The sequence below is a fragment of the Oenanthe melanoleuca genome, chromosome 17 (assembly GCF_029582105.1).
Source record: "Oenanthe melanoleuca isolate GR-GAL-2019-014 chromosome 17, OMel1.0, whole genome shotgun sequence".
Classification (NCBI taxonomy): Eukaryota; Metazoa; Chordata; class Aves; order Passeriformes; family Muscicapidae; genus Oenanthe; species Oenanthe melanoleuca.
In genome coordinates this window covers 4,267,236-4,293,929 of record NC_079350.1, presented here as the reverse complement: position 1 = coordinate 4,293,929, position 26,694 = coordinate 4,267,236, and the positions used below count along the sequence as shown (strand labels likewise).

Sequence of the window (26,694 nt, the reverse complement as noted above, 5' to 3'; positions counted from 1 at the left end):
AGCAGAGATTTCCCCCCATTTCACCTGAAATAGCACATCCACTCAGAGAAGGCAACCCAGAACAGCTACACAAAAATTATTCAGGGATAGTGAATCTCTGTGCTGGATGAGAAGTAAGAAAACACAGATCCCTGCAGAATTCCTGGCCCACCATCTTAAAACTAACAGTCACCATGGACACACACTGATCTTAAGGCTGCAACTTCAAACTGAGACTTAAGATCTGCCACACATTTCCTGCATGACCTTGGGCTAGAGTTGAGTGCTGGGTTTCTAAAGTTGCTCAGCACACTGTGAAGCTCTCAGCTCTTCACCCCATCTGTGAGAGGAGGATAATCATTCCCCCTCTCCCCTTCATCTCACTTGTTTATTTCAACGGTAAGATAGTCAGGAATGAGACTGCTCCTCCTTATCTTGCACATCCAGCACCTCACACAATGGAGCCTTGATGGGGCTGGACTGCCCAGACCGACTGCGACACCAATAACAGTGATAGGAGCTGAATCCAGCAAAGCACCCTCATCCCAGAGCTCAGAATCCTACAGGCAGGCAGACCCTGCAGTAAACCCACTAAACTCAAAACCAGCAGAGGAACAGGGTGAACAGCAACACAGGGAGGATAAACCAGGCAAGAGCATTTGACTCATTAATAATATTGCAGGGAGAGAGACAGAGCTGGATGTGGATGCTGTAAACATCCCACTCAATGCCTTCACTCTGAATGTGCTGCTTCAATCTGAGCACTTCTCAATCTGCTCCTTGGGCTGATTTTGACCTGTGGGCCCAAGGGGGATCTGTGTTCACAGCACCAGCCAGCAAGGCAGGCAGAGAGTCCTAAGGAATGGTGAAATCTGGGGCTGGGGAGGAGCTGAGCGTGCACTGAGCTCAGCTTTGGTCTGATAAGTTTATCAAGCACTGCCGGCTGCTAACTGTCAGCCAGGGAAGGGAGCCTGTTAGGGAGGAGGAACAGCTCCCAGGGCAAGATAGGACAGCCCAGGCCTTATCAGAGTGCCTGAGCCAAAGAGGGAACTGGAGAGTGAGCACTTTCCAACCACTTCATCTGAGCAACAGACAGATTGGCAGGAAAGGCCTGTCAGCCTTTGCCTGTGCCACTCAGGGAGCCCCCATCCATGCAAATAACCTGGGTAAGTGCAGCCTGGGAGCTGCAAACGTGAATATTGGGACCTGAGGGAGTGCATGGGGAAGGTTTTCTTACAGCACTGCCCAGTGTGAGAGTCAGATTTACAACAAGCAATTCCAATGCTTACTGAGCAAGCTGCTCCTCTTCAGTGCCCAGAGCAGCTTCTCCCCTGAGGTTTGGGACAAGGATCTACCACTTCACAGTTGCACCAGTCACTAAGGTTCGGTGTACAGATAATTTCTCTGTCTCTGAAAAATTGTAAAAAACCCTGAGTGAATAGAAGGGGGGAAATCCTGACTGTTTTCATTTGAGCTGCAAAAGCATGAGCCAGCAAACACGCCTTCACATCCTCTCCTAGGGCAGCAATAACCAAATCAACACAGCTGAAGATCATGCCAGGGACACCCTCCTGTGTTTGGATGAGGTCTCCTGGACATGTGCAAGCTCCTTGTGCAAACACCTCAGCCATGACAGGGAGGGGAATGAGAGATTCCTGCAGGGCACATCCTCTGCTTGGTCTCCCTGGTGAAGCTGGGTCATGCAGGATGAACCAGTGTCACACCTACAGCTTTAACACGTTTCTTTAGCCTGCCAGACCACGCTGTTATCAGGTCACTGCTCATCCAGACCATATGGATAGCCCTCATCCTGCACCCCACCACCTTTGGTTCAGGCTGATGTCTTGGGTCCTGAGTGTATCTGGGGATTTTACTGAGATGCAGCCCTGCCCCTGTGCTGGGAGGATGTGCTCATCCTTGGCTGCCTGGGTGCAGTCCTGTCCCCAGCTCTCCATGGGATATGAGGCAGGACACCTTCAGCAGTAGGTCAGGAGATCTCTGCTGTTACCTGGTGACTCAAAAGCTCCCTTTTTGATAAGAAACCTATGTAGGAAACTATTTTTCTGCTCTTAAAGCACATATCTAAATCAGGGCTGAAGTCTTGCCTTGTATGCACCTACTTCTCTCCCTGAAGAGAGGGAGCCCAGTATCTGCAGGCATCTAAAGTTACATGAGTTGAGTCACAGCCCTGTGGTTTCTGCACCACTCTCAGGCAGAGTTTCTCACAGCTGATTTTGCTCCAGCCCATAATCTACAGTTCTCCAGGTCGTGAGCAACCTCTAAGCCATTTAATTCCTCTGTGCATCAAGGGCTCCAACAGCCACATTCAGCACCAGCCAACACAATTCTGATGTTTAAGGCTTCCTCATGAGGAGCAAGGGGTTTGAAAACTCATCTCCATTGATTCTGCCTTCCTCTTGAATAATTTTAAAGCCATGGGACTTTATCTTACATCCCAGGCTCATCTATATTAGGAGCTTTGGTGGGATTTTTAGCAGTGGTCAAGTTCACTGGTTTTTTCTCTTTATAAAGTAGCAGTTATCTCTTGTCTCAGTTGAGGAAGAGGAAGTTGGAGATGACAGAGCATTCCTGTTCCTGAAAGGGCCCCATCCTGAGAGCGTGGACATGGTGAAGCAGTGTGTCAGTCAGACATCCCTGCCCCAGCTCCTTATTTAGATCCAGCCTGTAGCAGCTTCAAGATCTGCAGATAAGAGCAAGGGAGAATTCCTGCAAATGCACACCAATACACTGGAGTGGCATCATGAAAAATCCCACAAAAACCCCATAAAGCAAAGCAAGGTCTCTGCATTGGGATCTGTCAATCTGCATTTTCTGCATTCTTAAAATATTTGCTCAAATTTGAATAGGACAACAAGAAATGGAACTAAGTAGGACAATGAGAAATGGAACTCAGGTGAACTGGACTTTGCAGTATTGCTTGTGAACCAAGTTGAAACTCTTCTCTTAGGACAAGTATCATGTACTATTGATAAGACTTTATTTCTGAATGTTACTTATGAGATCAGCACAAAACTCATATTCTTAAAGGCAGAGCTGACACAGCAGAAGACCTTGGGTTTCAGACTGAGTGTGCATGAGACAGCTGAGGTTTCTCATATTACCTGAAAGTCAGGGAAACAGCTGGAAAGTCAGAGAGCCATGTGCCTGTGCCTTCTGCACAGTGCCACAACCATGGTGGTGGTGAACTCAGCAAGACAGATAATACTTTGCATTTGAATAGCTCATAGTACGTAGTGATTTCAAAAGAGCACAACAGGATTTTGCCCCCAGCCTGCAAGTTCTCATAGCATCATTATTAGTTTTGCAGAAACACAAACTTTGTAGCCATCAGGATCAATAATTTCTCTTTTGGGGGTACCACCTCCTTGTCCTCTCTGCCTCAATCCCAAAGTCCCCAGCAATCTTAGCTAAGAAGAGAATGTAACTCAAGCCTTCAACTGAAGAGCTGTCACCTGCAAACCATGAAGGCTGGATGTGGCCATGGTTTTATCACTGGCCACCAGCTGCTTTTACAGCTCTTGCCTCCTCCCCAATGATTCAGCAAATCTTCTTCGAGGAGAAAAACAAGCACACAAGTGAACAAATCACAATGTCAGATTACAAAGATGAGCGGGGAAAAGCTGCGGCTCAAAGGAGGGAGATAAAAGTTGAAGTTACACGAGCCAAGGATGAAAATGCCCAATAAGGACAAGGTTTCTTTGAGGGGAGCAATAAAAAAAAAGTGGAAAAAGTGTTGTAGTTTGGGTACTTAATCCTGTGAAACATTGCTAAGAGTAGAGAACACAATGTGGAAGGAAATGAAGCATTTTCTACTCTCCACTATCTGGGCATTGCACAGGGCTGATAGGGATTTTTACTGGTATAGATGAGAACTGAACAGTCCATTCTGGTTTACACTGGAACACAGTTCTCCTAAGAAAGCTATTTTCAGAAAGGGTTTCTGCTCTCTCTAACCAAGACTTCCAATAATCTGGAAGCCCCTTGCCAGCACTTTGAATGTCACTGTTCCTGGAAAAAAGGATGCAAGCTACTAGCAGAGGGCAGTTGGACGTAATGTTTTAACTCCTGACAGCTTTGGCCACTGCACCATATTTTTATATCATAGCCCTTTTCCATAAATGTTTTGTTTTCTGCTTGAGGTGAAATACAGGATCAGTGTAACAGCTCTATAGAATAAAAAGTAAAAAAAGAAACTGCAACCAGACCTCAACTAGGAGATGTATTAGTTCCTCTAATGGCATTCCACTCCACTCAGTGCCCAGACTTCCAAGAATACCATGAAATCATAGGGAAAATAAGTGTTCAGAATTTATGGAGACCTCATGCCACATTTGGGGAATCTCTCAGCCCAGTGAGTGCTCCAGTATCTATAAGAAAGATGCAGCCTTCCCCTGGATTAAACACAACACAAAAAGTAAGCCCAGAAGGAAGGGGAGCTCAGGAACTGTGAATACACAAACATAACTGTTCCCTGAGGGAACAGGGTTTTGGGGTACATACTTACACTGCTGCCCTTCCCTAGGAAATACAAAAGAAGGAACCATAGCACAACACAAAGGCTTTCCCCTCGAGCTCACCTGGGTTATTGTTGCTGTGTAAAGAGTCCCAGGCGTGTCTCCTTTTAAAGCATTTCCCTGTGCTGTGCTGCCACCTGCTTTCACAGCTCTGGAAGTCTCCCCTCAGGTGAGCTCCAGAACTCCCATGTCAGCCCACCTGAAAAGGGGAGAACTTATCACCAAGTTCAAATGTTTAAAGTGTGGCTACAGAGAAGATGGAGACTCACTTTAGGAGAGGTCACATGGAGAAAATGAGAGGTAATGGGTACAAGTTACTCCTGGGGAGATTACAACTGGATCCTAGAGGACAGTTTTGCAGTGAGAGCAATCAGTCATTGGAATAATTTCCCCAGGGAAGTGGTGGATTCCCCAACACTAGACGCTTCTCAGATCTGCTGGACTGTCATATCTAGACCAGGCTTTTGCCAAGGGAGGTTGGATCAGGTGATCCTTGAGATCCCTTTCAAACTGGTATTCTTTGTTTCCATCAAGATGTGCTACTGCTGCACCCTACAGGCTGAAAACAGTTCTTATTATAAATCACAACTTCTAAGCCAGGCTTATGATTTTTTGGGGGGGAGGCTGGGTATTTGGGGCTGGTTCTGTTTCTACCCCATGCCAGAACTCTCACAGGAGGAGCACACCCAGTTCCCACCTTGCTGGGATGAGCAGGAGGAAGAGCAGCAGCTGTAAAACACACACAGATGTGCCACCAACCCTGACTCAAAGACCCCACAGCAGTGGGGGACACAGGGCTGAGCTGTGCAGAGATGTCCCACATGCTGGATCCCCATGGGGAAGGGAGAGCTCAGGAACAGGGGGGAGATGGGCTGGAGACCTTCACCTGCTGAAGCTGCTGCCTTGTACTGCTTTATCCCTATCTGCTTTATTCACAGGGAGAAACTGCCTGGCAGTGCCCACTCCAGCAAAAGTCCATTTGAAGTGAGGGGACCTGGGGATGTGGTGAAGAGCACTGCCCCTCCCAGCACACCCCACACATCCTGGGGTGCAGCAAATCTGGCTTTCAGCCAGGAATCAATGCCATATGTTCCTGTGTCCCCACTGACTCCAATTGGCTTTGCCAGAAGATCAATGTGGGAAATCTCCCACAGGAAACATCTTTCATTTTCTCACTGTTGGCCTTCATATGCACTTAAAAAAAAAAAAAAAAAAATCTTAAAGGCATTTTCCTTCTGCATTGCCCCTAGGCCAAAGCTAAATGAAACATTGGTCACTCAGCTAAGTCATTTCTCTTCTGGAATCTGGAGCACAAACTTCATTTTCACATGATCCAGTGACAGTCCCATGTCTGTATGAGCCACAGGCAGAGTGCAAACCTGATCCCTTCCCTGTTTCCTAGAGAGAGTTTCCTAGAGTTCCCAGTTTTGGGGTGACAAACTAATTTGCCTCGGCAGGACCTGTCACCCACACAATGCCATCTTTGGGATTAAGAAATCTCAACTAAACCACTGGATGCTGCTCTCCAGACCTGGAAGAAATTCTGCACCAATGCTGTGGATAAATGGGTGTATATATTATCATAATAACTGCCTAATGAGTCCTCTAGGAAGCTCAACAAGCTCCCAAGAGAGAGGCAAACATCCAAATGAGCTGGTAATACACCAGAGAGGAAGAATAATAGAGAAGTTGCATTCCCAAATTTCTCTCAGTGTAGGAAGTGCAGTCTGATCAGGATGGTGGCCACGTGGAAAACAGAAAAGATACCTGGGGAGGTTTGGCCTCCAGCCCAGGCAAGCAGCACCTGCAGGGCTCTCACACAGCCATGCCCTTCTGCCTCAGCCATGGACTGGCCTCAGGCTACTGAAGGACAAGGGTGTGGAGGCTGCCCTGCTTCAGCTCCCAGCCAGGCCTGCCCCATGGCATTGGCACACACCTGCACCCCTGGCTATATAAGCACAGCTCTCCAGCTGGGACAGTCTGCTCAGCACTGGCCTCACCATGGCTCGCTGGTACATCCTGGCCTTGGCCCTGTGCTCCTACCTCGGGGTAGCCTGGGCTGCCACCGTAAGTACAAAGGCTGGCTTTGCACCCTGAGGCTGAAGGTTTTCTCCTTCTGCCATTTCTCTTTGGGACTGTGGGACAATTGCTGCTGCCTGTCTGCTCCAAAGGACGCCTGCAGGACACCTGCACAGGCACAGCTCCAGGGCTCCTGTGGGCTTTCCACAAGGCACCAAGGGCAAGGATGGGGAGGGTGGGATGTGAATATGTGGCAATGTGGGAAACCAGAGTAATGAAGGACACAGTAATGGATTTTCTCTTCTCCATGGTACCACCTGCAGCTGGGTGTGGTGCTCACCGAGGGAGGATTTGTGAAAGGTGAGAATAAGAAACTGGGACTCTTTGGGAGCTACGTTGACATCTTCAGAGGGATTCCCTTTGCTGCCCCCACAAAGACTCTGCAAGACCCTGAACCTCATCCTGGCTGGGATGGTAAGATCCAACTTTTGAATGAACTTGGTATTAGGTTTGATTTTCACATCCTTCTCTTTAATCTCATGGGAAATGGTACAACACATTACTCAGATTGCTCACAATGGCTGGGGAGGATTTCTGCTACTGCACTGGGCTCAGAGAGGAAAGGATGGGTGAGCAGACACCTTGCAATCAGAGAATGGAGCTGATGCCCTTAATTAGGACATGCTATCTTCTCTTTCTCCTCTCAGGAACACTGGAAACAAAGAAATTCAAACCACGCTGTGTGCAGATGACGCTGACACAGACTGACATCCGTGGGAGTGAGGACTGTCTCTACCTGAACATCTGGATCCCTCAAGGGAGGAGGCAGAGTATGTGCTGGGCAGGGACCTGGGCAGGGCATTCCCCCCTGCCTTGTGTGCACAGATTGTGCTGGAGCCTCTCTCAGCAGTTGTGTTCCACAGTGGGCAGGTGCTGAGCAGTGATTTTCAGGGGGAAAGGTGGAAACTGTGTCAGACAATGTCCCTCACCTTCACCCTGTTGGGAGGCTCAGCCCCTTAGAGCAGAGCAAGGATTTATTTTCTTGCAGAGCATCAAGTCCTGCACAGGGCAGGTGGAGCAGTGCTCAGGGAGGGAGTGAGGGGATGCAGGGGCAGCACCGTGCAGCTCCTGCAGTGGGGGCTCACTCTGCTCCTGCTCCTCTCCTCCCAGTCTCTACCAAGCTGCCTGTGATGGTTTTCATTTACGGCGGCGCTTTCCTGGTGGGAGGCAGCCAGGGCGCCAATTTCCTGGACAACTACCTGTACGATGGGGAGGAGATCGCCGTGCGGGGCAACGTCATCGTGGTGACCGTCAACTACCGCCTGGGGCCGCTGGGCTTCCTGAGCACCGGGGACGAAAACCTGCCAGGTACCGGGGCTGATCCCTCTCGGAGCCCTGGCCAGGGGCCCAGTTCGACAGTTCTGCCGTGCCCCTGCTCACTGGGGGGTGATGTCTGTCCCTCAGGGAACTACGGGCTCAAGGACCAGCACATGGCCATTGCCTGGGTGAAGAGGAACATCAAGGCCTTTGGGGGTGACCCAGACAACATCACCATCTTTGGGGAATCGGCCGGTGCCACCAGTGTCTCCCTGCAGGTGAATTGTCCTTGTTGGTTCTGATCAGAGCCCCTTCTCTGCCAGTCAGAGAGAGGGACCCCTTGGCACTCACCTGCTTTCCTCCCCACCTGTTGCCTCATTAACGTGCTGCCCTGGCCAGGACAGCCATGCTCAGCCTCAGTGCTTTGTAGCTGCTCCTCCTTCTCCAGCTTCATCAGCCCCACCTCTGCAGCCACGTGTCCTGTGAAGGAACAGCCTTTACTTGCCATGTCCCCCTCCCCTGCTCCTCTTCTCATCATCTCACTTTTTATCTGCAGCTCCTACGCTGTTGAACACCACAACACCTGGCAGTTTCCCTGGGACAGGTGCACAACCTGCAAGGCCATCCACCTCATTTGGCATGCCATGGTCTCTTGAGGAGTCTGTACCCAAAGCCCTCTTGTTTCTGTTTTCTCCCCAGACACTGTCCCCAAAGAACAAGGGCCTGTTCAAGAGAGCCATCAGCCAGAGCGGTGTCGGGCTCTGCAGCTGGGCCATCCAGAGGGACCCGCTCCTCTGGGCCAAAAAGGTAACGTGTAAATCGTGCCTGGAAAACTATAAGAACCAAATGAGCAATTCCCTAGGGGAGGGCATGGCTAGGAAGGGATTGGAGAGGAGCTGTGCCCAACAGAGCTGTGGAAAGTCACTGCTTGGAGATTGAAACCACCCCACAGTTTTGCCTCCACAAGAATAACCCTTGGCTCTTGGAGCTCATGCCTGGATGTTTCTCTCTCTCTTCTCCTGCAGCTTGGAGAAAAGGTGGGCTGCTCCACAGAAAACACCACCATCTTGGCCAACTGCCTGCGCAGCTCTGACCCCAAAACCTTGACCCTGGCTTACCACCTGCAGCTCACCAACCTGCCCAGTAAGTCCCCCAGCCCATGATGTGGTCCATCAGCCACCATGGGCTCCCCAGGCTCCTGGCCACTTTGTCAACTGCCAGGTGTGTTGAGATGATGCTTGTGCTCTTCAGAAAAGGGACTTTAAGGAGAGCTCTTGCAGTCGCATTTTTGTAGACAGATACACATTTCACCAGATGAACACTGCTCACCTAAGCCTGTTCTTGGGATATGCCAGACCACACATCTCTGTTTCCTCACCACCTAACAGACTCCCCTCCTGTCTCCTGCAGTGCCCCTGGTGCACACCCTGGCCCTCTCTCCTGTGGTTGATGGGGATTTCCTCCCAGACGTGCCAGAGAACCTCTTTGCCAATGCTGCCGACATCGACTACGTGGCCGGGGTCAATGACATGGACGGGCACTTCTTTGCCGGTGTGGATTTACCGGCCATCAACCGCCCGCTGGTGAAAGTCACTGCGTGAGTGGCTCGTGCCCTTAGACCCTCAACAGGAGACATCTGCTCTTAATGCAGCTCCCAAAGCCCACAGAGTTAGACTGGAGTGCACAAGGCATGGCCTTCAAAGCAGGATGTCACTGTGAACTTGGCTGCTCAGGCCTTTTGTTGCCGAGTCCAGAGCCTTGAGGAGAAAGGACCAGGCAAGAGCCCTGCCCTGCCTGAGGCTGCTGGTCAGTAATGAATTCATATCACTTGTCATTCCAGGGACGAGGTGTACAAATTGATCAAAGGCCTCACCGTGGACAGGGGCGAGGCTGGAGCCAACGCCACCTACAACATCTACACACAGAGCTGGGGTGAGAAACCCTCGCAGGAGGTTGTGAAGAAGACAGTGGTGGAGCTGATGACTGACTACATCTTCCTGATCCCCACTCAGAAGGCACTGGACCTGCACGTGCAGAATGCCAAGTGAGCAGCTCAGCCCTGGCAGGAGCCCAAAGCCAGCCTGGGGGCTGAGGAGTGCCTGAAGAGGGCTCTGCTGTCCCCTCACAGCAGCTCAGCCAGGCTCTTCTCTTTCCCAGGAGTGGCAAGACCTACAGCTACGTGTTCTCCCAGCCATCCCGCATGCCCGTCTACCCCAGCTGGGTGGGGGCAGACCATGCTGATGACCTGCAGTACGTGTTTGGGAAGCCCTTTGCCACCCCCCTGGGCTACCTGCCCAAGCACAGGACTGTCTCAAAGGCCATGATTGCTTACTGGACCAATTTTGCCAGGACTGGGTGAGTGATTTGGGGCTTGATGCAGCCCTTCAGGCTGCTGGTTTTTCCCAGTAACTTTTCAGGATCATTCCCAGAAGTTCTCTGTGTTTGTGTTGTGAGCAGGGCTCTGTGTCTCACAGGGCTGGAGTTTGCTCTGTGTTCTCATCCTTACCACACTTGGGGAGGGCAGAGGTATTTTCATGACTTATGATCTCTGTTTCCACTTGATGAGGTTTACTCCTGAATCCTGGTGTTCAGGCAGGATCTAAGTCCGTGAGTGGAGCTAGGGATGATGCTAGTGAGAATCGAAGGAGGAGACTCCTGGGAGGCAGAATTCCTATTGTCCCTGTGTCAAACACTGTGCATAGTCACACACTTAAACTGCATCCCCAAGCTGCCCTGGTAAACGTGAGCTTCTGTGCCTCCTTTTTCCCCAGTGATCCCAACAAAGGGAATTCAGATGTGCCCGTTTCCTGGCCAGCCTACACCAGCAAGGGCAAGTACTACCTGGATATCAACAACAAGATGAGCAAGAACTCTGTGAAACAGGACCTGAGATCACAGTATGTCTCCTTCTGGAACTCAGACTATCTGAAGCTGCCACAGGTTGCCAACATCTCCCAGTCAGAGTTACTGTTCTGAACCTTTTCAAGATAATTCATTAAAGCCTTGCATGTAACTGAGTGACTCTGGTTCTCATTTTGTTTGCCATGACACAGTTTTCTTGCCAATATTAAGGTCAGGCAGGAAAGGACATCCATTGTGTGGGCAATGTGTGTTCCCCTGCTGTGACACCCCAATGTCCCAGGGAAGCTGCTGGCAGCAGGGGTCCAGTCTCTCCCTGCTCTGGCAGCTGCTGGCCCTGGGGTTGTTTTCCCTCATTGCCCTGTGAGCCCAGGCAGGACAGCCCCAGCCCTGGCCTGTCCTCTGGATTTCCCTGTGTTACCATCAAGGTTCCTGCTACTGCCAGCCAGATCCTAGAGTTGCAACAGATGAATGCAAACCAGTCCTGACCTGTTGTTTGCACTGACATTGCTCAGGAGCCGATAGGCCAGAATAAATCCATGGGGGTGTGTGGACACTGCTGAAGGCTCGTGGAGGAGCCTAATCTAGTTTTTTCCCAGACTGCTGACTTTTCTCAGCTCCAACTTGAATCTTTCTGAGGCTGGGAATTTTTCTAGGAGACAAAACAAGGGAAGAAAAAAAAAACCACAAATAGCCACCTGGTATTAACCACTGAGCCATGTGTCTCATAATATTTTGCAGAAAGCATGTTTTCAAAGAGGTGTTGCTTTCTTTGACCAATGAGTCTTTTCTACTTTGTTTTTCACAATCTTCCTTATATAAATGCCATGACTTTTCAATAAATCACTCTTTTTTACTACCTGAAAGAAGTTTTGCTGCTGTGTTCTTTGCTGCTTCCTAGCCTTATAGTGAGAGGGGTGGTGATTCCCTGCTGGTTTCAGGGCAGAAGTTGGGCTGGATTGGGCTGAGGAGCTGCAGCTCTGAGCAGGGCAGGACAAGGAGCACAACTTTCCACAAACCTTGTCCACCACATGTTCCCATCCACACACCATACACTAGACCTGGCCTGTCCAGACCCTGGTACCCTGTGGGATGCTGGGACTGTGCTGTGGAAGGTGGGAGGAGAGCACAGGGTGTCACTGGAGATGGGACCCTGGTGTGTGTGTCAAGGTTCTCCATGCAGAAAGGCTGGAGGATGGGGAGCCCAATCCTGGAGAGAGCCAGGGTCAGAGAACCTCTGCAGTAGAACAATCCTCCTGCCTGCTTCCGAGGGCTGGAGCCAAGGGCAGGGTTTCCCAGGGTTGATGCCATGTGCTCCTGTGTCCTCCTGGCCACAATTGCCTTTGCCAGAAGAACAACCTGGGAGATCTCCCACAAGAAACATCTTTCATTTTCTCATTGCTGACCTTCACTGGCACTTTTTAAAGAAAAAGAAATTTCTAGATTGAGTTGGTACCTGCAGTTCCCTCTTGCTTTGCCCCTGATCCACTGAGTAGCTGCAGGTGCTCCAGGAGAACAAATGCAGAGGGAGAAGGCTTTCCAACACATTTCACCTTTCCAACACATTTCACCTTTCCAACACATTTCATACACATCAGTCCCAAGTGCTGGAGGGTTTTTCACCACCCAGGGCAGAGCTCCTCTGTCAGTGTGCAAATGGATGTAGTTTTGAAAATTTGGGGTTTATTTAAATATGAATTTTCTTTGTTCAGAGGTGCCATGAGAGTCTTTTATGGTTCCAGTGTGTGATCAAGGGAGGTTGGGCCAAAGTTAAACCAACCCATTGCTCACCTGGCTGAGTCTGTTTTTAGAAATCTGGAACACAAACTCCACTTTGCATGTTCCTGTGAAGATTCTCATTTCACCATAAAATGCACATGAATCCTTTCCTTCTTTGCTTCTCTTATCAACAGATGCTCTACCAGCTCTGTGATTAAATGTGGGAAAGCACTGCACACTGACAGATGCGTTTTCTGTTAGGGAGAAATTTCAAAGCTGTTGCTTGTATCCATTTTATTGTTTGTCCATTCCCTTCTCTCTCTGACAAACACAACAAGCAATGAAGATGACAAAGAGCAGCTGCCACGAACCACAGACATAGGAGAAGGAAGGAAACTTCAAGCCTTCTGATGGACGTGGCAATGAAATGGAGGCAGATATTCTGAATTATGTGTGAACTCGATGAGCAACCTGGCTGCTGATGGATGGAATCAGCTCTAAGGCTTGCTGTCATTTTCAAACTTTTGCAATCCCCAGTGTGTTATAAGTTCAAGGTGTCTTACAGGTTACTGATACTATGTAATCCTGCATAGCTTAATATTATTTCAGCCCCCTGTGCATGGATGAGGTGTCTCAAGATTCCATTTGATTTAATATCTCTGGAATTTTCTAGGACTGAGAAATTTCCTTTTGTTTGGCCTCCAGCCCAGGCAAGCAGCACCTGCAGGGCTCTCACACAGCCATGCCCTTCTGCCTCAGCCATGGACTGGCCTCAGGCTACTGAAGGACAAGGGTGTGGAGGCTGCCCTGCTTCAGCTCCCAGCCAGGCCTGCCCCATGGCATTGGCACACACCTGCACCCCTGGCTATATAAGCACAGCTCTCCAGCTGGGACAGTCTGCTCAGCACTGGCCTCACCATGGCTCGCTGGTACATCCTGGCCTTGGCCCTGTGCTCCTACCTCGGGGTAGCCTGGGCTGCCACCGTAAGTACAAAGGCTGGCTTTGCACCCTGAGGCTGAAGGTTTTCTCCTTCTGCCATTTCTCTTTGGGACTGTGGGACAATTGCTGCTGCCTGTCTGCTCCAAAGGACGCCTGCAGGACACCTGCACAGGCACAGCTCCAGGGCTCCTGTGGGCTTTCCACAAGGCACCAAGGGCAAGGATGGGGAGGGTGGGATGTGAATATGTGGCAATGTGGGAAACCAGAGTAATGAAGGACACAGTAATGGATTTTCTCTTCTCCATGGTACCACCTGCAGCTGGGTGTGGTGCTCACCGAGGGAGGATTTGTGAAAGGTGAGAATAAGAAACTGGGACTCTTTGGGAGCTACGTTGACATCTTCAGAGGGATTCCCTTTGCTGCCCCTCCAAAGAGACTGCAAGACCCTGAACCTCATCCTGGCTGGGATGGTAAGCTCCAACTTTTGAATGCACTTGGTATCAGGTTTGATTTTCACATCCTTCTCTTTAATCTCATGGGAAATGGTACAACATATTACTCAGACTGCTCACAATGGCTGGGGAGGATTTCTGCTACTGCACTGGAATCAGAGAGGAAAGGATGGGTGAGCAGACACCTTGCAATCAGAGAATGGAGCTGATGCCCTTAATTAGGACATGCTATCTTCTCTTTCTCCTCTCAGGAACACTGGAAACAAAGAAATTCAAACCACGCTGCGTGCAGATGAAGCTGACACAGACTGACATCCGTGGGAGTGAGGACTGTCTCTACCTGAACATCTGGATCCCTCAAGGGAGGAGACAAAGTATGTGCTGGGCAGGGACCTGGGCAGGGCATTCCCCCCTGCCTTGTGTGCACAGATTGTGCTGGAGCCTCTCTCAGCAGTTGTGTTCCACAGAGGGCAGGTGCTGAGCAGTGATTTTCAGGGGGAAAGGTGGGAACTGTGTCAGACAATGTCCCTCACCTTCACCCTGTTGGGAGGCTCAGCCCCTTAGAGCAGAGCAAGGATTTATTTTCTTGCAGAGCATCAAGTCCTGCACAGGGCAGGTGGAGCAGTGCTCAGGGAGGGAGTGAGGGGATGCAGGGGCAACACCTTGCAGCTCCTGCAGTGGGGGCTCACTCTGCTCCTGCTCCTCTCCTCCCAGTCTCTACCAAGCTGCCTGTGATGGTTTTCATTTACGGCGGCGCTTTCCTGGTGGGAGGCAGCCAGGGCGCCAATTTCCTGGACAACTACCTGTACGATGGGGAGGAGATCGCCGTGCGGGGCAACGTCATCGTGGTGACCGTCAACTACCGCCTGGGGCCGCTGGGCTTCCTGAGCACCGGGGACGAAAACCTGCCAGGTACCGGGGCTGATCCCTCTCGGAGCCCTGGCCAGGGGCCCAGTTCGACAGCTCTGCCGTGCCCCTGCTCACTGGGGGGTGATGTCTGTCCCTCAGGGAACTACGGGCTCAAGGACCAGCACATGGCCATTGCCTGGGTGAAGAGGAACATCAAGGCCTTTGGGGGTGACCCAGACAACATCACCATCTTTGGGGAATCGGCCGGTGCCACCAGTGTCTCCCTGCAGGTGAATTGTCCTTGTTGGTTCTGATCAGAGCCCCTTCTCTGCCAGTCAGAGAGAGGGACCCCTTGGCACTCACCTGCTTTCCTCCCCACCTGCTGCCTCATTAGCGTGCTGCCCTGGCCAGGACAGCCATGCTCAGCCTCAGTGCTTTGTAGCTGCTCCTCCTTCTCCAGCTTCATCAGCCACACCTCTGCAGCCACGTGTCCTGTGAAGGAACAGCCTTTACTTGCCATGTCCCCCTCCTCTGCTCCTCTTCTCATCATCTCACTTTTTAACTGCAGCTCCTATGCTGTTGAACACCACAACACCTGGCAGTTTCCCTGGGACAGGTGCACAACCTGCAAGGCCATCCACCTCATTTGGCATGCCATGGTCTCTTGAGGAGTCTGTACCCAAAGCCCTCTTGTTTCTGTTTTCTCCCCAGACACTGTCCCCAAAGAACAAGGGCCTGTTCAAGAGAGCCATCAGCCAGAGCGGTGTCGGGCTCTGCAGCTGGGCCATCCAGAGGGACCCGCTCCTCTGGGCCAAAAAGGTAACGTGTAAATCGTGCCTGGAAAACTATAAGAACCAAATGAGCAATTCCCTAGAGGAGGGCATGGCTAGGAAGGGATTGGAGAGGAGCTGTGCCCAACAGAGCTGTGGAAAGTCACTGCTTGGAGATTGAAACCACCCCACAGTTTTGCCTCCACAAGAATAACCCTTGGCTCTTGGAGCTCATGCCTGGATGTTTCTCTCTCTCTTCTCCTGCAGCTTGGAGAAAAGGTGGGCTGCTCCACAGACAACACCACCATCTTGGCCAGCTGCCTGCGCAGCTCTGACCCCAAAACCTTGACCCTGGCTTACCACCTGCAGCTCACCAACCTGCCCAGTAAGTCCCCCAGCTCATGATGTGGTCCATCAGCCACTTTGGGCTCCCCAAGCTCCTGGAAGGGCTTTGGAGCAATTTCCTGGAGTGTTAAGACAGTTCTTGTGCTCTTCAGAAAAGGGACATTAATGAGAGCTCTTGCAGTCACCTTTCTGTAGGCAGATGCTCATTGCACCAGATGAACACTGCCCAACATGCAATGGCAGCAGTGGGAGAGATATTATCCAGCGATCCTGCCTTGGCCTCAGAGCAACTGTCTGGCTTCCTGTTCTGTGAAAGCAGCAAGAGCAATCTCAGAAAACAGTTTGTAAACAAACAAACAGAAAAGATCACATTGCTGCTATTTCTATTTCAGTCGCTGGGTGGAGTGTAGCAACACTGCTGGCTTTGTGTCTGTGGAGATTCCTGTCTCAAGATTCTCCTGGTCACAAACCACAGCGTTTAGACTTGGTCAGAATAGAGTGGCCAAAACACTGCTGTGCAACTGCACACTCTGGGGCTGGCTGTCCTGACAATCAGAACAGCATGGCCAGGTGGGATGAGAAGTTGATCTCTTTCCTGTGTTTGGATGGGCTTTTTGGGAAGGGATTTACAGGAGGAGAGGATTTGTGGATGTTACCAGGTGGTGTTTGCCTGACAGATCTCTTGCCCTTCCCCTTCAGCCATAGCCATGAGGTTTACCCGGCATCTGGGTGACCTCCTGCCCATACTGAAGTCACTGCTCAAGCTGTCATTCACCTCAGCCTGTTCTTGCTTGAGCTCTTTGAGTCATGGGATATGCCAGACCACACATCTCTGTTTCCTCACCACCTAACAGGCTCCCCTCCTGTCTCCTGCAGTGCCCCTGGTGCACACCCTGGCCCTCTCTCCTGTGGTTGATGGGGATTTCCTCCCAGACGTGCCAGAGAACCTCTTTGCCAACGCTGCCGACATCGACTACGTGGCCGGGGTCAATGACATGGACGGGCACTTCTTTGCCGGTGTGGATTTACCGGCCATCAACCGCCCGCTGGTGAAAGTCACTGCGTGAGTGGCTCGTGCCCTTAGACCCTCAACAGGAGACATCTGCTCTTAATGCAGCTCCCAAAGCCCACAGAGTTAGACTGGAGTGCACAAGGCATGGCCTTCAAAGCAGGATGTCACTGTGGACTTGGCTGCTCAGGCCTTTTGTTGCCGAGTCCAGAGCCTTGAGGAGAAAGGACCAGGCAAGAGCCCTGCCCTGCCTGAGGCTGCTGGTCAGTAATGAATTCATATCACTTGTCATTCCAGGGACGAGGTGTACAAATTGATCAAAGGCCTCACCGTGGACAGGGGCGAGGCTGGAGCCAACGCCACCTACAACATCTACACACAGAGCTGGGGTGAGAAACCCTCGCAGGAGGTTGTGAAGAAGACAGTGGTGGAGCTGATGACTGACTACATCTTCCTGATCCCCACACAGAAGGCACTGGACCTGCACGTGCAGAATGCCAAGTGAGCAGCTCAGCCCTGGCAGGAGCCCAAAGCCAGCCTGGGGGCTGAGGAGTGCCTGAAGAGGGCTCTGCTGTCCCCTCACAGCAGCTCAGCCAGGCTCTTCTCTTTCCCAGGAGTGGCAAGACCTACAGCTACGTGTTCTCCCAGCCGTCCCGCATGCCCGTCTACCCCAGCTGGGTGGGGGCAGACCATGCTGATGACCTGCAGTACGTGTTTGGGAAGCCCTTTGCCACCCCCCTGGGCTACTTGCCCAAGCACAGGACTGTCTCAAAGGCCATGATTGCTTACTGGACCAATTTTGCCAGGACTGGGTGAGTAATTTCCATTCCACATTTGGGGGCTTGATGCAGCCCTTCAAGCTGCTGGTTTTGTCCAGTATATTTTCAGGATCATTCCCAAAATCAGGGTATTCCATGTCTGTATTTCTTATTCCTGAATCTTGATGTTCACACAGAAGTTAAGTCCCTATGTAAATTTGGGATGATTCCAGCGGGGGTGGAGGGAGGAGACTGTGGGTCATCAACACACTCCTGGCAGGCAGAATTCCTATTGCTTGTCCCACTGTCAGATTCTCTCTTTCCTCTCACTTAAAGCCTAACTTGAGCAGACAGGACTCCTGCAAAAACTTCAAAACTGAGCTTCTCTGTCTCCTTTTTCCCCAGTGATCCCAACAAAGGGAATTCAGATGTGCCTGTTTCCTGGCCAGCCTATACCGAGAACAGCAAGTACTACCTGGATATCAACAACAAGATGAGCAAGAAGTCTGTGAAGCAGGACCTGAGATCCCGGTTTGTGACCTTCTGGAACTCGGTCTATCTGCAGATGCCACAGGTTGCCAACATCTCCCAGTCGGAGTTACTGTTCTGAAGCTAAGAAAAAAACATCTTTTAGAGATCATTAAAAGCTTGCATGTAATTGAGTGACTCTGTTTCTCTATGTGTTTGCTGTGACAGAGTTTTCTTGTTAATGTCAAGGTCTGGTAGGATGGAATATCTGTGGGCAGTGCGTGTGTGTGACAGCCAGGCCTGGCCAAGCTGCCCTTGAGGCAAAATTAAATTATATTCTCACCCTCACCTTTATATCGTTTATCCGCCACCTTTTGTGGCATTAAACATTGCTGAGATGAAGGCTGAATTTCTTAGGAAGCAAAATGTGAATTTACACCAGATTCCTTGCACGATCAGAGAAACGTACAGGTGCATGCCAGCCTTTGCTCAGCTCAGCGTTGTTTTCCTTCATTGTCCAAGCAGGACAGGGACAAATTAACACACGGGGGAGGTGATTGTGAATCTATTTATGGTCGCAATCTGGGCTGAGGAGCAGGGCCGAGCCGCACAGGACGAGCTCAGGCCTCACCCTCCCCTCAGGCCAGGCCCGGCCCGGCCCCCGGAACCGTCGTGCGGCGGAACGTTCGTGCCGCGGCTCGCAGGGCGGCGCCGGGACGGGGCGGCGCGGCGGCAATGGCGGCAATGGCGCGGCAGCGGGGCCCGCGCGGCTCGGCCGTGCTGGAGCTGCCCCGCGCCCCGCGCTTGGTGTGCGTGGAGTACCCGGGGCTCGTCCGCGATGTCGGGGCCATGCTGCGGACGCTGGGAGGAGAGCAGGGGGTGTCGCGGGTGAGTGGGCCCGGGCGTGTGGGAAGGACGGCGAGGTTGGCCCTGGCCCTGGGACAGCCCCCACATGGGACCCTCTGTGTGAGTCCTTCCAGCCCAGCACGGCCCCACACAGGGCTCCTGTGTGGTTTGGGGGTGATGCCGCTTCCCTGCTGTCCCCGAGCAGGGATTCAGGTAAAATCACGGAATAATAGAATGGTTTGGGTTGAAAGGGACCATAAAGTTCATTCAATTCAGCCCTCTTGCCATGGGCAGGGACACCTTCTACTAGATCAAGTTGCTCCAAACATTTGGACATTTCCAGGGATGTGGCAGCCACAGCTTCTCTGGGCAACCTGTGCCAGGACCTCCCCACCCTCACAGGGAAGAATTTCTTCCTAATATCCAGGATACTATATTTTTAACTTATTTTTTCCTGATACCTGGAGTGGCTGCAGTGCCTGTGATGTGCTGCTGGGGCAGGAATGCTCCCCCTGGGGCTGTGTGAGGGGAACAGCCGGTGCCTGTGGCACCGTGTGGGGCTGGGGGCTGCACAGGGGTGTAGGCTGTGTGGGTGGGATGCTGACAGGGGCTGTGCCCCCTTTGCTGACAGATCTATGCTGACCCTGCCAAAAGGCTGGAGCTGTATTTCCGCCCCAAGGACCCCTATTGCCACCCCGTGTGTGCCAACCGCTTCCCCACCTCCACCATGCTGCTCAGGGTCAGGAGGAGGAGCAAGAAGAAGCAGCAGTTGGACACCGAGGAACAAATCCAGCCAGAAGTCCAGTTTGAGATGGAGATTCTTGGGATTGTCACCACTGTTTACAAATTTCAAGGTAACCCTTGGGATTGTGTGCATGTGGCTTAGGGATGTGTTTGATGGGAAAGGGAAGTGTTTTCCCCTGCTGGGAGGAAAATCAAGTTTCCTGTTGTTAGAGCCTCCTTGCTGGATAAACTTGTGCATAAACTTGTCAGACTCCTGCTCCTGAAAGTTGAGTGTGAGAAATATTCTTGAATTCACAACAAACCTCAGAGTGTTTTAACTTTTCTTTCTTACAGGAATGTCTGACTTCCAGTACCTGGCAATGCACTCTGGCCCTGATGGCAAACAAACCTCCATGTATGACAAAGTCCTGATGCTCAAACCAGAGAAAGAAGAATTTTTCAATAGGGACTTACCTCTTTACATCCCACCACCCATTTTCTCTCGTCTGGACACTCCTGTGGACTATTTTTATCGCCCAGACATACAGCACAGGTCAGTGCCTTTTCTCCTGACACATCTTTCATGTATTTCACCCTTTAAATTTGCTGCCTTGTGCTGTTTTATCCTCCTTGATTTGGCACAATAGAGGCAAAAACAGCCAGAAACTGCCTGGCAGTGGCAACCTCAGCAAAATTCCACTTGAGGGTTTGCCAGGTGAGGGGAGCTGGGGATGAGGTGATGCCTCTCCCAGTTCACCTCACACAGTAAGGGATGCAGGACACAGCTCCTGCCTGCTTCCAGAGGGCTGGAGCCAAGGGCAGGGTTTCCCAGGGTTGATGCCATGTGCTCCTGTGTCCTCCTGGCCACAATTGCCTTTGCCAGAAGAACAACCTGGGAGATCTCCCACAAGAAACATCTTTCATTTTCTCATTGCTGACCTTCACTGGCACTTTTTAAAGAAAAAGAAATTTCCAGATTGAGTTGGTACCTGCAGTTCCCTCTTGCTTTGCCCCTGATCCACTGAGTAGCTGCAGGTGCTCCAGGAGAACAAATGCAGAGGGAGAAGGCTTTCCAACACATTTCACCTTTCCAAAACATTTCATACACATCAGTCCCAAGTGCTGGAGGGTTTTTCACCACCCAGGGCAGAGCTCCTCTGTCAGTGTGCAAATGGATGTAGTTTTGAAAATTTGGGGTTTATTTAAATATGAATTTTCTTTGTTCAGAGGTGCCATGAGAGTCTTTTATGTTACAGTAAGGGAGGTTGGGCCAAAGTTAAACCAATCCATTGCTCACCTGGCTGAGTCCCTTTTGTCTTTCCCTGTTCCTTAGGGAGGGGTACAACAATCCACAGGTGTCTGGTGAGAACCTGATTGGCCTCAGCAGGGCCCGGCGCCCACACAATGCCATCTTTGTCAACTTTGATGATGAAGAAATCCCAACTAAACCACTGGATGCTGCTGTACAGAACTGGAAGAAAGTGTGCACCAATCCTGTGGATAAAAAGGTGGAGGAGGAGCTGAGAAAGGTGTGTGCCTTACTCCTGATAATTTTGAAATTAAGGGGCTCTCAGGCAAAGATATGGGAATTAGGAATAACAGTTCTTTACTAGGAAAATTCAAATAGCAATGCAGTATTACACAGAACAATCCCAGCCCTGCCAGAGTCAGAATCCAAGCTGACACCCGTCAGTCAGTCAGGGTGTTGGCACAGTCCCATTCAATGGTGGCTGCATCCTCCTGCAGGGGCAGATGTGGTTCAGCTGGAGCAGTGCTCCTGGAGAAGGTGCAGTTTCCTCTGAAGCTCCAGGGATGATGTGGAAAGGTCTGGTTTTCCTCTGGAATCCAGTGGAAAGAAGATGCCTTGGTGTCCCAAATCTCAGTTTTTATCTGGGTAGGAAAGGCTTGGCTCCTGCCCTGGCTGGAGCATCTCCCATGGGATGATGGAATTTTATCAGTCATGCCCTGGGACTCAGTGGCCATGAACAGGAGATATCTCCTGGAGGGAGGATGGGCTGTGGGAAGATAAAGATGATTGCCCAGCTGGTTTAAAGATGGCCCATGAGCAGATAATGTGTGCCAGGAGATCAGGGTCACTGCCCCAGCTGGGTTAACAGATGGGACAGAATTCACATTTCTGGCCACATCAACCCAACACACTTTGCTAAGGCCATCCCCTGTTCTGTGCTTGTCTGTGTTATTTCAGCTCTTTGAAGCACGTCCTGTGTGGTCTCGCAATGCAGTGAAGGCCAATATCAGTGTCCATCCAGACAAGCTGAAGGTGCTGCTGCCTTATTTGGCCTATTACATGGTGAGTGGTACATCTGTGAGCAAGAGAGCATCACCTGGCTCTTCCTGGTCCTTTACCACTTCTGAGGTCCTCTGATTAAGTACCTGAGCTTAATTGAATGTAAAGAAGCAGAGGGAAGGAAATGCTTTAGAACCAAAGTTGAAGCCAAGGAGGATTCAGTGACTGTTTGAATCACCTCTTCAAGTCAGGCAGACACTCCCAAGTGACTGTTCACCTTGGCTGTGACCTTGCACAGGTTGGTTTGTAAAAGCACACAAATATTTGTGCTTTGATGCTTTGATTGCCAAGTTTCAGTGTATAAATATTGGCATGGCAAGTGAGCAAAGAGTTGGTAAAATAAATATCTTTGGGCAATGAGGGAAAATATTAGAACTTTCCAAGGACCTCTGTACTGAAGGAAAGTGCAACACTGTAGTGCTTTTTTGTAACCATCTTCCCTGGTGTGTTTGTGCAGTTAACAGGTCCTTGGAGAAGCTTGTGGGTTAGGTTTGGGTATGACCCCAGAAAACAGCCTGAAGCAAAGATTTATCAAGTGCTGGACTTCCGAATTCGCTGTGGAATGAAATATGGTAAAAGGGCCCAACCCACAGAGCTGCTCTCTCTGCTTGCTGGTTAATCCTGGTAGTATTTTTCTTTTTATGTGTTTTTCAAACTCTTTTGCCATATTTCTGCTCTGATGAACATGCCACCTTTGGAGCTCCTTGCTTACTGTAGTTCTTTCTAAAACTCCTGTAATACTTCTTTCATAGTATGCAATAGATCTTTTCTCATATGGCACATTCTAAACTCTGACTTTCCTCCAAGCCCAGGTGGGTGTAGCAGAGCATTCTCCTCCTCACTCAGGGGAGGTACCAAGCAGGAATTCTGCTGCTCACATAGTAGCTTGTCCTCAAGGACCTCAGCATTTCTTGCAGGATGCTGGGTCTCAGACCTTGGGTGTGGGGTTCCTTGCTCTGATTTTGCAAAAGACAGGTTGAGGAAAAGGAATTTTTGATGCCATCTATAAGTCCATGACAGATCTGGCATCCACTCATTGACATCAGATCACATTTCCAAATTAAAGGGTTTTTGTTTATCTCTTCTCCCCATCCTGCTAAAGCCAGCATGTCTCAAAGACCAGCTGTCCTTCCCACACCAGTCCAGCCCTTGTGTTCCTGAGCTGGGGATATTCTGCAGAGTGCTTGCCCTCAGTTCATGACTGGATTTTGGTTTTCACCTCTAGGTTATGCTGCTACTGACATGCCTGTGAAAGCAAAACGCAGCACATACAACTACAGCCTGCCCATCACTGTCAAGAAACAAGGTATGCTGGGCCAGAAGGGCTGCCTGGCTCTTCTGCTTCTCTCTTTGCCCCATCCTAGTCACAAGTGGTGAAGGGTCTTCCTGTGTTCTATCTGAGCCAAAACTGAAGCTTGTTTTCTGGTCATAATATTGCTGCTGTTAAGCCAGAGGACAGTCTCCTGCTGGGAGGTGTTGTGAGAGTCTGGCTGAGCCACAATATCAGTTAGCAAGCAGGAGGGAGTTCTGCTAGCCACACTGGGAATTCAGAATTCACTGAGGTACAGAGAATGGGGGAGTTCTCTTTTCTATGTCAAAGGAGAGTAGAAAAGGTTAAAATTATGAACAAATGGGCTCTGGAAAAAGCTGCCCAAGTCAGCACTTTTCTGGGACTGTCCAGTAACATCTCTGAAGAATGAACAAAGCACATGCTCTGTTGCTGGTTGGTCTGGTTTTGTTGAATCAACAGAGAGAAGTGACAGTCCATTATGAAAGATGTCTCTAATTAAGATTCTTTGTTTTTCTTTCAGGAAGTCACACAGTCAGTGTCCATGACCTGAAACAGGGGCTGGGTTCAGCTGGCACATCTGGGGCAAAAAAGCCCCCCTCCAGCAGGTATAAGCTGAAGGTAAGCATGACTTTTTATACCAAAAAATACCTTGAAATATCTCAGTGAAATAGGGATGTTTGCTGGTTTATCAGTCATCAAGGGTTCAGATATGAGTGAGTTTGATGTGCTCAGGTTTGCCTGGGAAGCTCCTAGTTGTAGATGGTACTATGGAATATCACCTGAGTGTATTTTGTTATATGCTGCAAGGTGGAATTGGTGCTTTCCACTCTACACTTAGATATGACAAGCATTTTGCTTCAATTGATAAAATTGGGACTTCATGGGCAGCGAAATGCAAAAAAATCACCTTGTCTTTATCAGGTCATGCTGTAAAATCCAACAGGATGGAATAAATAAATGAGTCTTTCCTTTGCAAGAACGAAGCCCATGATGCATTGCTAGGCAGTGACAGGCTGCAGACAGAGAGGTGAAGTGTGTTCTGTGCACAGCAGTGCTGGTGTGACTGTGGCTGCAGGGACATTTTGGGGCATTCCTCATTCAGCTTCATCTTCTGCCACGTACAGATCTATGCCTTAAAACTTGTTTCTCTTGGAAGAACCTTGTCCTTGAATCAGCCCATTGGAAGTATTTTCAGTTATGCCAGAGCTGTTGTGTTACACCATAAAATGCACATGAATCTTTCTTTCCTCCTCAGGAATCCGTCTACATTTTCCGAGAAGGAGCCTTGCCCCCTTACCGACAGATGTTCTACCAGCTCTGTGACTTAAATGTGGAAAGGTACTGCACTCTGACAGCTGAGTCTTAGAGACAGATTTCACATTTCAGTTGTTTATACCCTGTCCATCCACCCCTCTCCCCTTAAGCAGGAACATCAGAGCTGTTTAGTTGCTCAGTAAAAAGAGAACATGACCTTCCTTTCCCATCTGACAATTACCTGGATAACTAACTGTGCTATTCCAGCTCAGTGAAGTGAAATGGAAGTAAACCAATGTGTCTTATTTGAAACTCACTTCTGAGTGCAGAAGATGAACGTTTCCTTCCCTGTTGCTGCTCTTTAGCCTGCAGAAGATCATCCATCGGAATGACGGCACCGAGTCGGAATGCACGGAGCGGGACGGGTGGTGCCTTGCCAAGACAAGTGATGACCTGAGGGACAGCATGTCCCTGATGATAAAGCAGATCATCAGATCCACCAGACCTGGTAAGGATGCTTTGGACATGAGGATGTTGTAGTTGGCACTGAGCAGAAGTGTGTTATTTGGGATGTAGTTCATTCGACTGTGGGACCTGAGGCTGCTGGCCTGCACTGACAGTGTGGGTTGGCATTAGGGATGGCTGGGAGTTAAGGTTTTCTATTTCATCTTCCCATTATCAGCCCTCAGCTTTTAAATGGGTTTTGCACAGTAATAATCAAGATCTTAATTCTAACTAACTAATCTGTTGGTGACATTTTACTTTTTACTGATGTTATTGATTGACCAAGAAGTGAGGAAATTATTTCTTTGTGATGCTGGGCCAAAGCAATAATATCCTAGTGAATTGGATCAGAATGAGGCAGGAGAGGGGGGACAGCACTGCAGTTCTGCTGCTGTTCTGCTCTCCTTCCTGGCATGTGGAGACAGATTGCTCTGGGCTTGATCAGATTCTATTAAGATGTGCAATATTAGCTGTGCCCTTGAGGCTGCTGCCTTCCTCTCACATGTTCTGTGAACTCAACTGCAGATGCCCCTAGGTTACACTGAGAGAGCCATCACAGTGTCTTTCTTTCTACCCAATTTAAGCTCTTTTCTCAAATACAACAAGCAGTGAAGATGGCAAAGAACAACTGGCATATGAGTCTGGAGAGGATGAGGATGATGAAGAGGAGGAGGAAGAAGACTTCAAGCCTTCTGATGGGAGTGAAAATGAAATGGAGACAGAAATTCTGGACTATGTGTGAACTCAGTGAGCAGTGTGGCTGCTGTGGACAGAACTGTCTCTGCTCTTGCTCCTTGAGAGCCAAGGGTTCAGCATCAGGATCTGGAAAAGCAGAGCTTTTACTGAGCTGATGATGTTCTCTCTGCACTGACTGCTGGTGGGCAGCATTCTGGATGTTTGGGAGCCACTGCCTGCATTTTCAGAATTGCTGGCTGAGAAACCCTCCAGCAAGCTCAACAAACTCCCAAGAGTGAGCCCAGAATCTAAACCAGCTGGTAACACACCAGAATATGGGAGAAGCTGCATTCCCAAGTCCCAGGTGAGGGAGTGCACTCTCTCCAGGTTGGTGGCCATGTGGAAAATAGAAAGGGTTCCTGAGGAGATGCTGGGAGAAGAAGCAGTACAGTGCTTCTGGAGTTCCTAAGGCAGGTTCTGCCCTTCTGCTTGTCCAGAGGGAATGAATACTGTGCCATGCCTTCAGCACTGAGCCTTGCAGGAAAATACACTTTCTGTCAGTGAATAATTCCCGTCCTGGGATGTAGTATTTGTTGTCCTTAATACCTTATGCACTTTTCAGCTCTGACTTCCCCAGCTAACAGTTAACAAGGACTGAAGGCAGCTGGCAGAGGGGCAGAGCTTCAGGTGCACAGAGGTTGGCCACTGCCAGCTGCATTGTTCCACCAACAGAAAGTCCCAAAAATTAAAGAGCTACTGCTGTTTTCTGGATCTTATACGTTCCCTAGTGTGTTCTGAGCACATCTGAAAGCTAAGCTTTCTTTTTTAAAAGGAGTAAGACCTCCTCCACTGAAGATGCTCTACGGGCAGTTACAGTTGCTTTTAAAGCTGCTACTTGTAACAGCAGCATAATCCCATCAAATTAAACTTGGAAAATGCAACAGTTTCAATTTGAAGGTTCAAAGGAATGAAGTTAACTTCAAAATTTAACCCTGGTCCCTCATCCAAAAAGCCTGTGTTTCAAAACAAAGTTCATCCCACCAGAGTTACAATAAAGTGTGAACTCCCCCACAG

General features: G+C 50.0%; 3 protein-coding genes across 3 annotated transcripts; all 3 read left to right on the top strand.

Annotated features, from left to right (window-relative positions):
• The first annotated feature begins 1,014 nt into the window (after nucleotides 1–1,014).
• Nucleotides 1,015–10,867, top strand: LOC130260278 (bile salt-activated lipase-like). The gene is made up of 12 exons (XM_056505527.1): nucleotides 1,015–1,145; nucleotides 5,453–6,581; nucleotides 6,857–7,007; nucleotides 7,241–7,363; nucleotides 7,704–7,901; nucleotides 7,998–8,128; nucleotides 8,550–8,657; nucleotides 8,876–8,993; nucleotides 9,261–9,447; nucleotides 9,691–9,894; nucleotides 10,008–10,205; nucleotides 10,622–10,867. Exons 2-12 carry the CDS (start codon nucleotides 6,516–6,518, stop codon nucleotides 10,824–10,826), a joined length of 1,689 nt encoding a protein of 562 aa, XP_056361502.1. The 5' UTR covers nucleotides 1,015–1,145; nucleotides 5,453–6,515; the 3' UTR covers nucleotides 10,827–10,867.
• A 2,437-nt stretch (nucleotides 10,868–13,304) lies between these two features.
• Nucleotides 13,305–18,213, top strand: LOC130260277 (bile salt-activated lipase-like). The gene is made up of 11 exons (XM_056505526.1): nucleotides 13,305–13,412; nucleotides 13,688–13,838; nucleotides 14,072–14,194; nucleotides 14,535–14,732; nucleotides 14,829–14,959; nucleotides 15,381–15,488; nucleotides 15,707–15,824; nucleotides 16,661–16,847; nucleotides 17,091–17,294; nucleotides 17,408–17,605; nucleotides 17,957–18,213. The coding sequence occupies exons 1-11, from the start codon at nucleotides 13,347–13,349 to the stop codon at nucleotides 18,159–18,161; spliced, it is 1,689 nt and encodes a 562-aa protein (XP_056361501.1). The 5' UTR covers nucleotides 13,305–13,346; the 3' UTR covers nucleotides 18,162–18,213.
• Nucleotides 18,214–18,697: 484 nt separating this feature from the next.
• Nucleotides 18,698–26,391, top strand: GTF3C5 (general transcription factor IIIC subunit 5). Its single transcript, XM_056505507.1, has 11 exons — nucleotides 18,698–18,907; nucleotides 19,497–19,719; nucleotides 19,943–20,141; nucleotides 20,922–21,117; nucleotides 21,795–21,899; nucleotides 22,354–22,468; nucleotides 23,122–23,202; nucleotides 23,708–23,805; nucleotides 24,443–24,525; nucleotides 24,807–24,949; nucleotides 25,530–26,391. Exons 1-11 carry the CDS (start codon nucleotides 18,755–18,757, stop codon nucleotides 25,685–25,687), a joined length of 1,554 nt encoding a protein of 517 aa, XP_056361482.1. The 5' UTR covers nucleotides 18,698–18,754; the 3' UTR covers nucleotides 25,688–26,391.
• The last annotated feature ends 303 nt before the right edge of the window (nucleotides 26,392–26,694 follow it).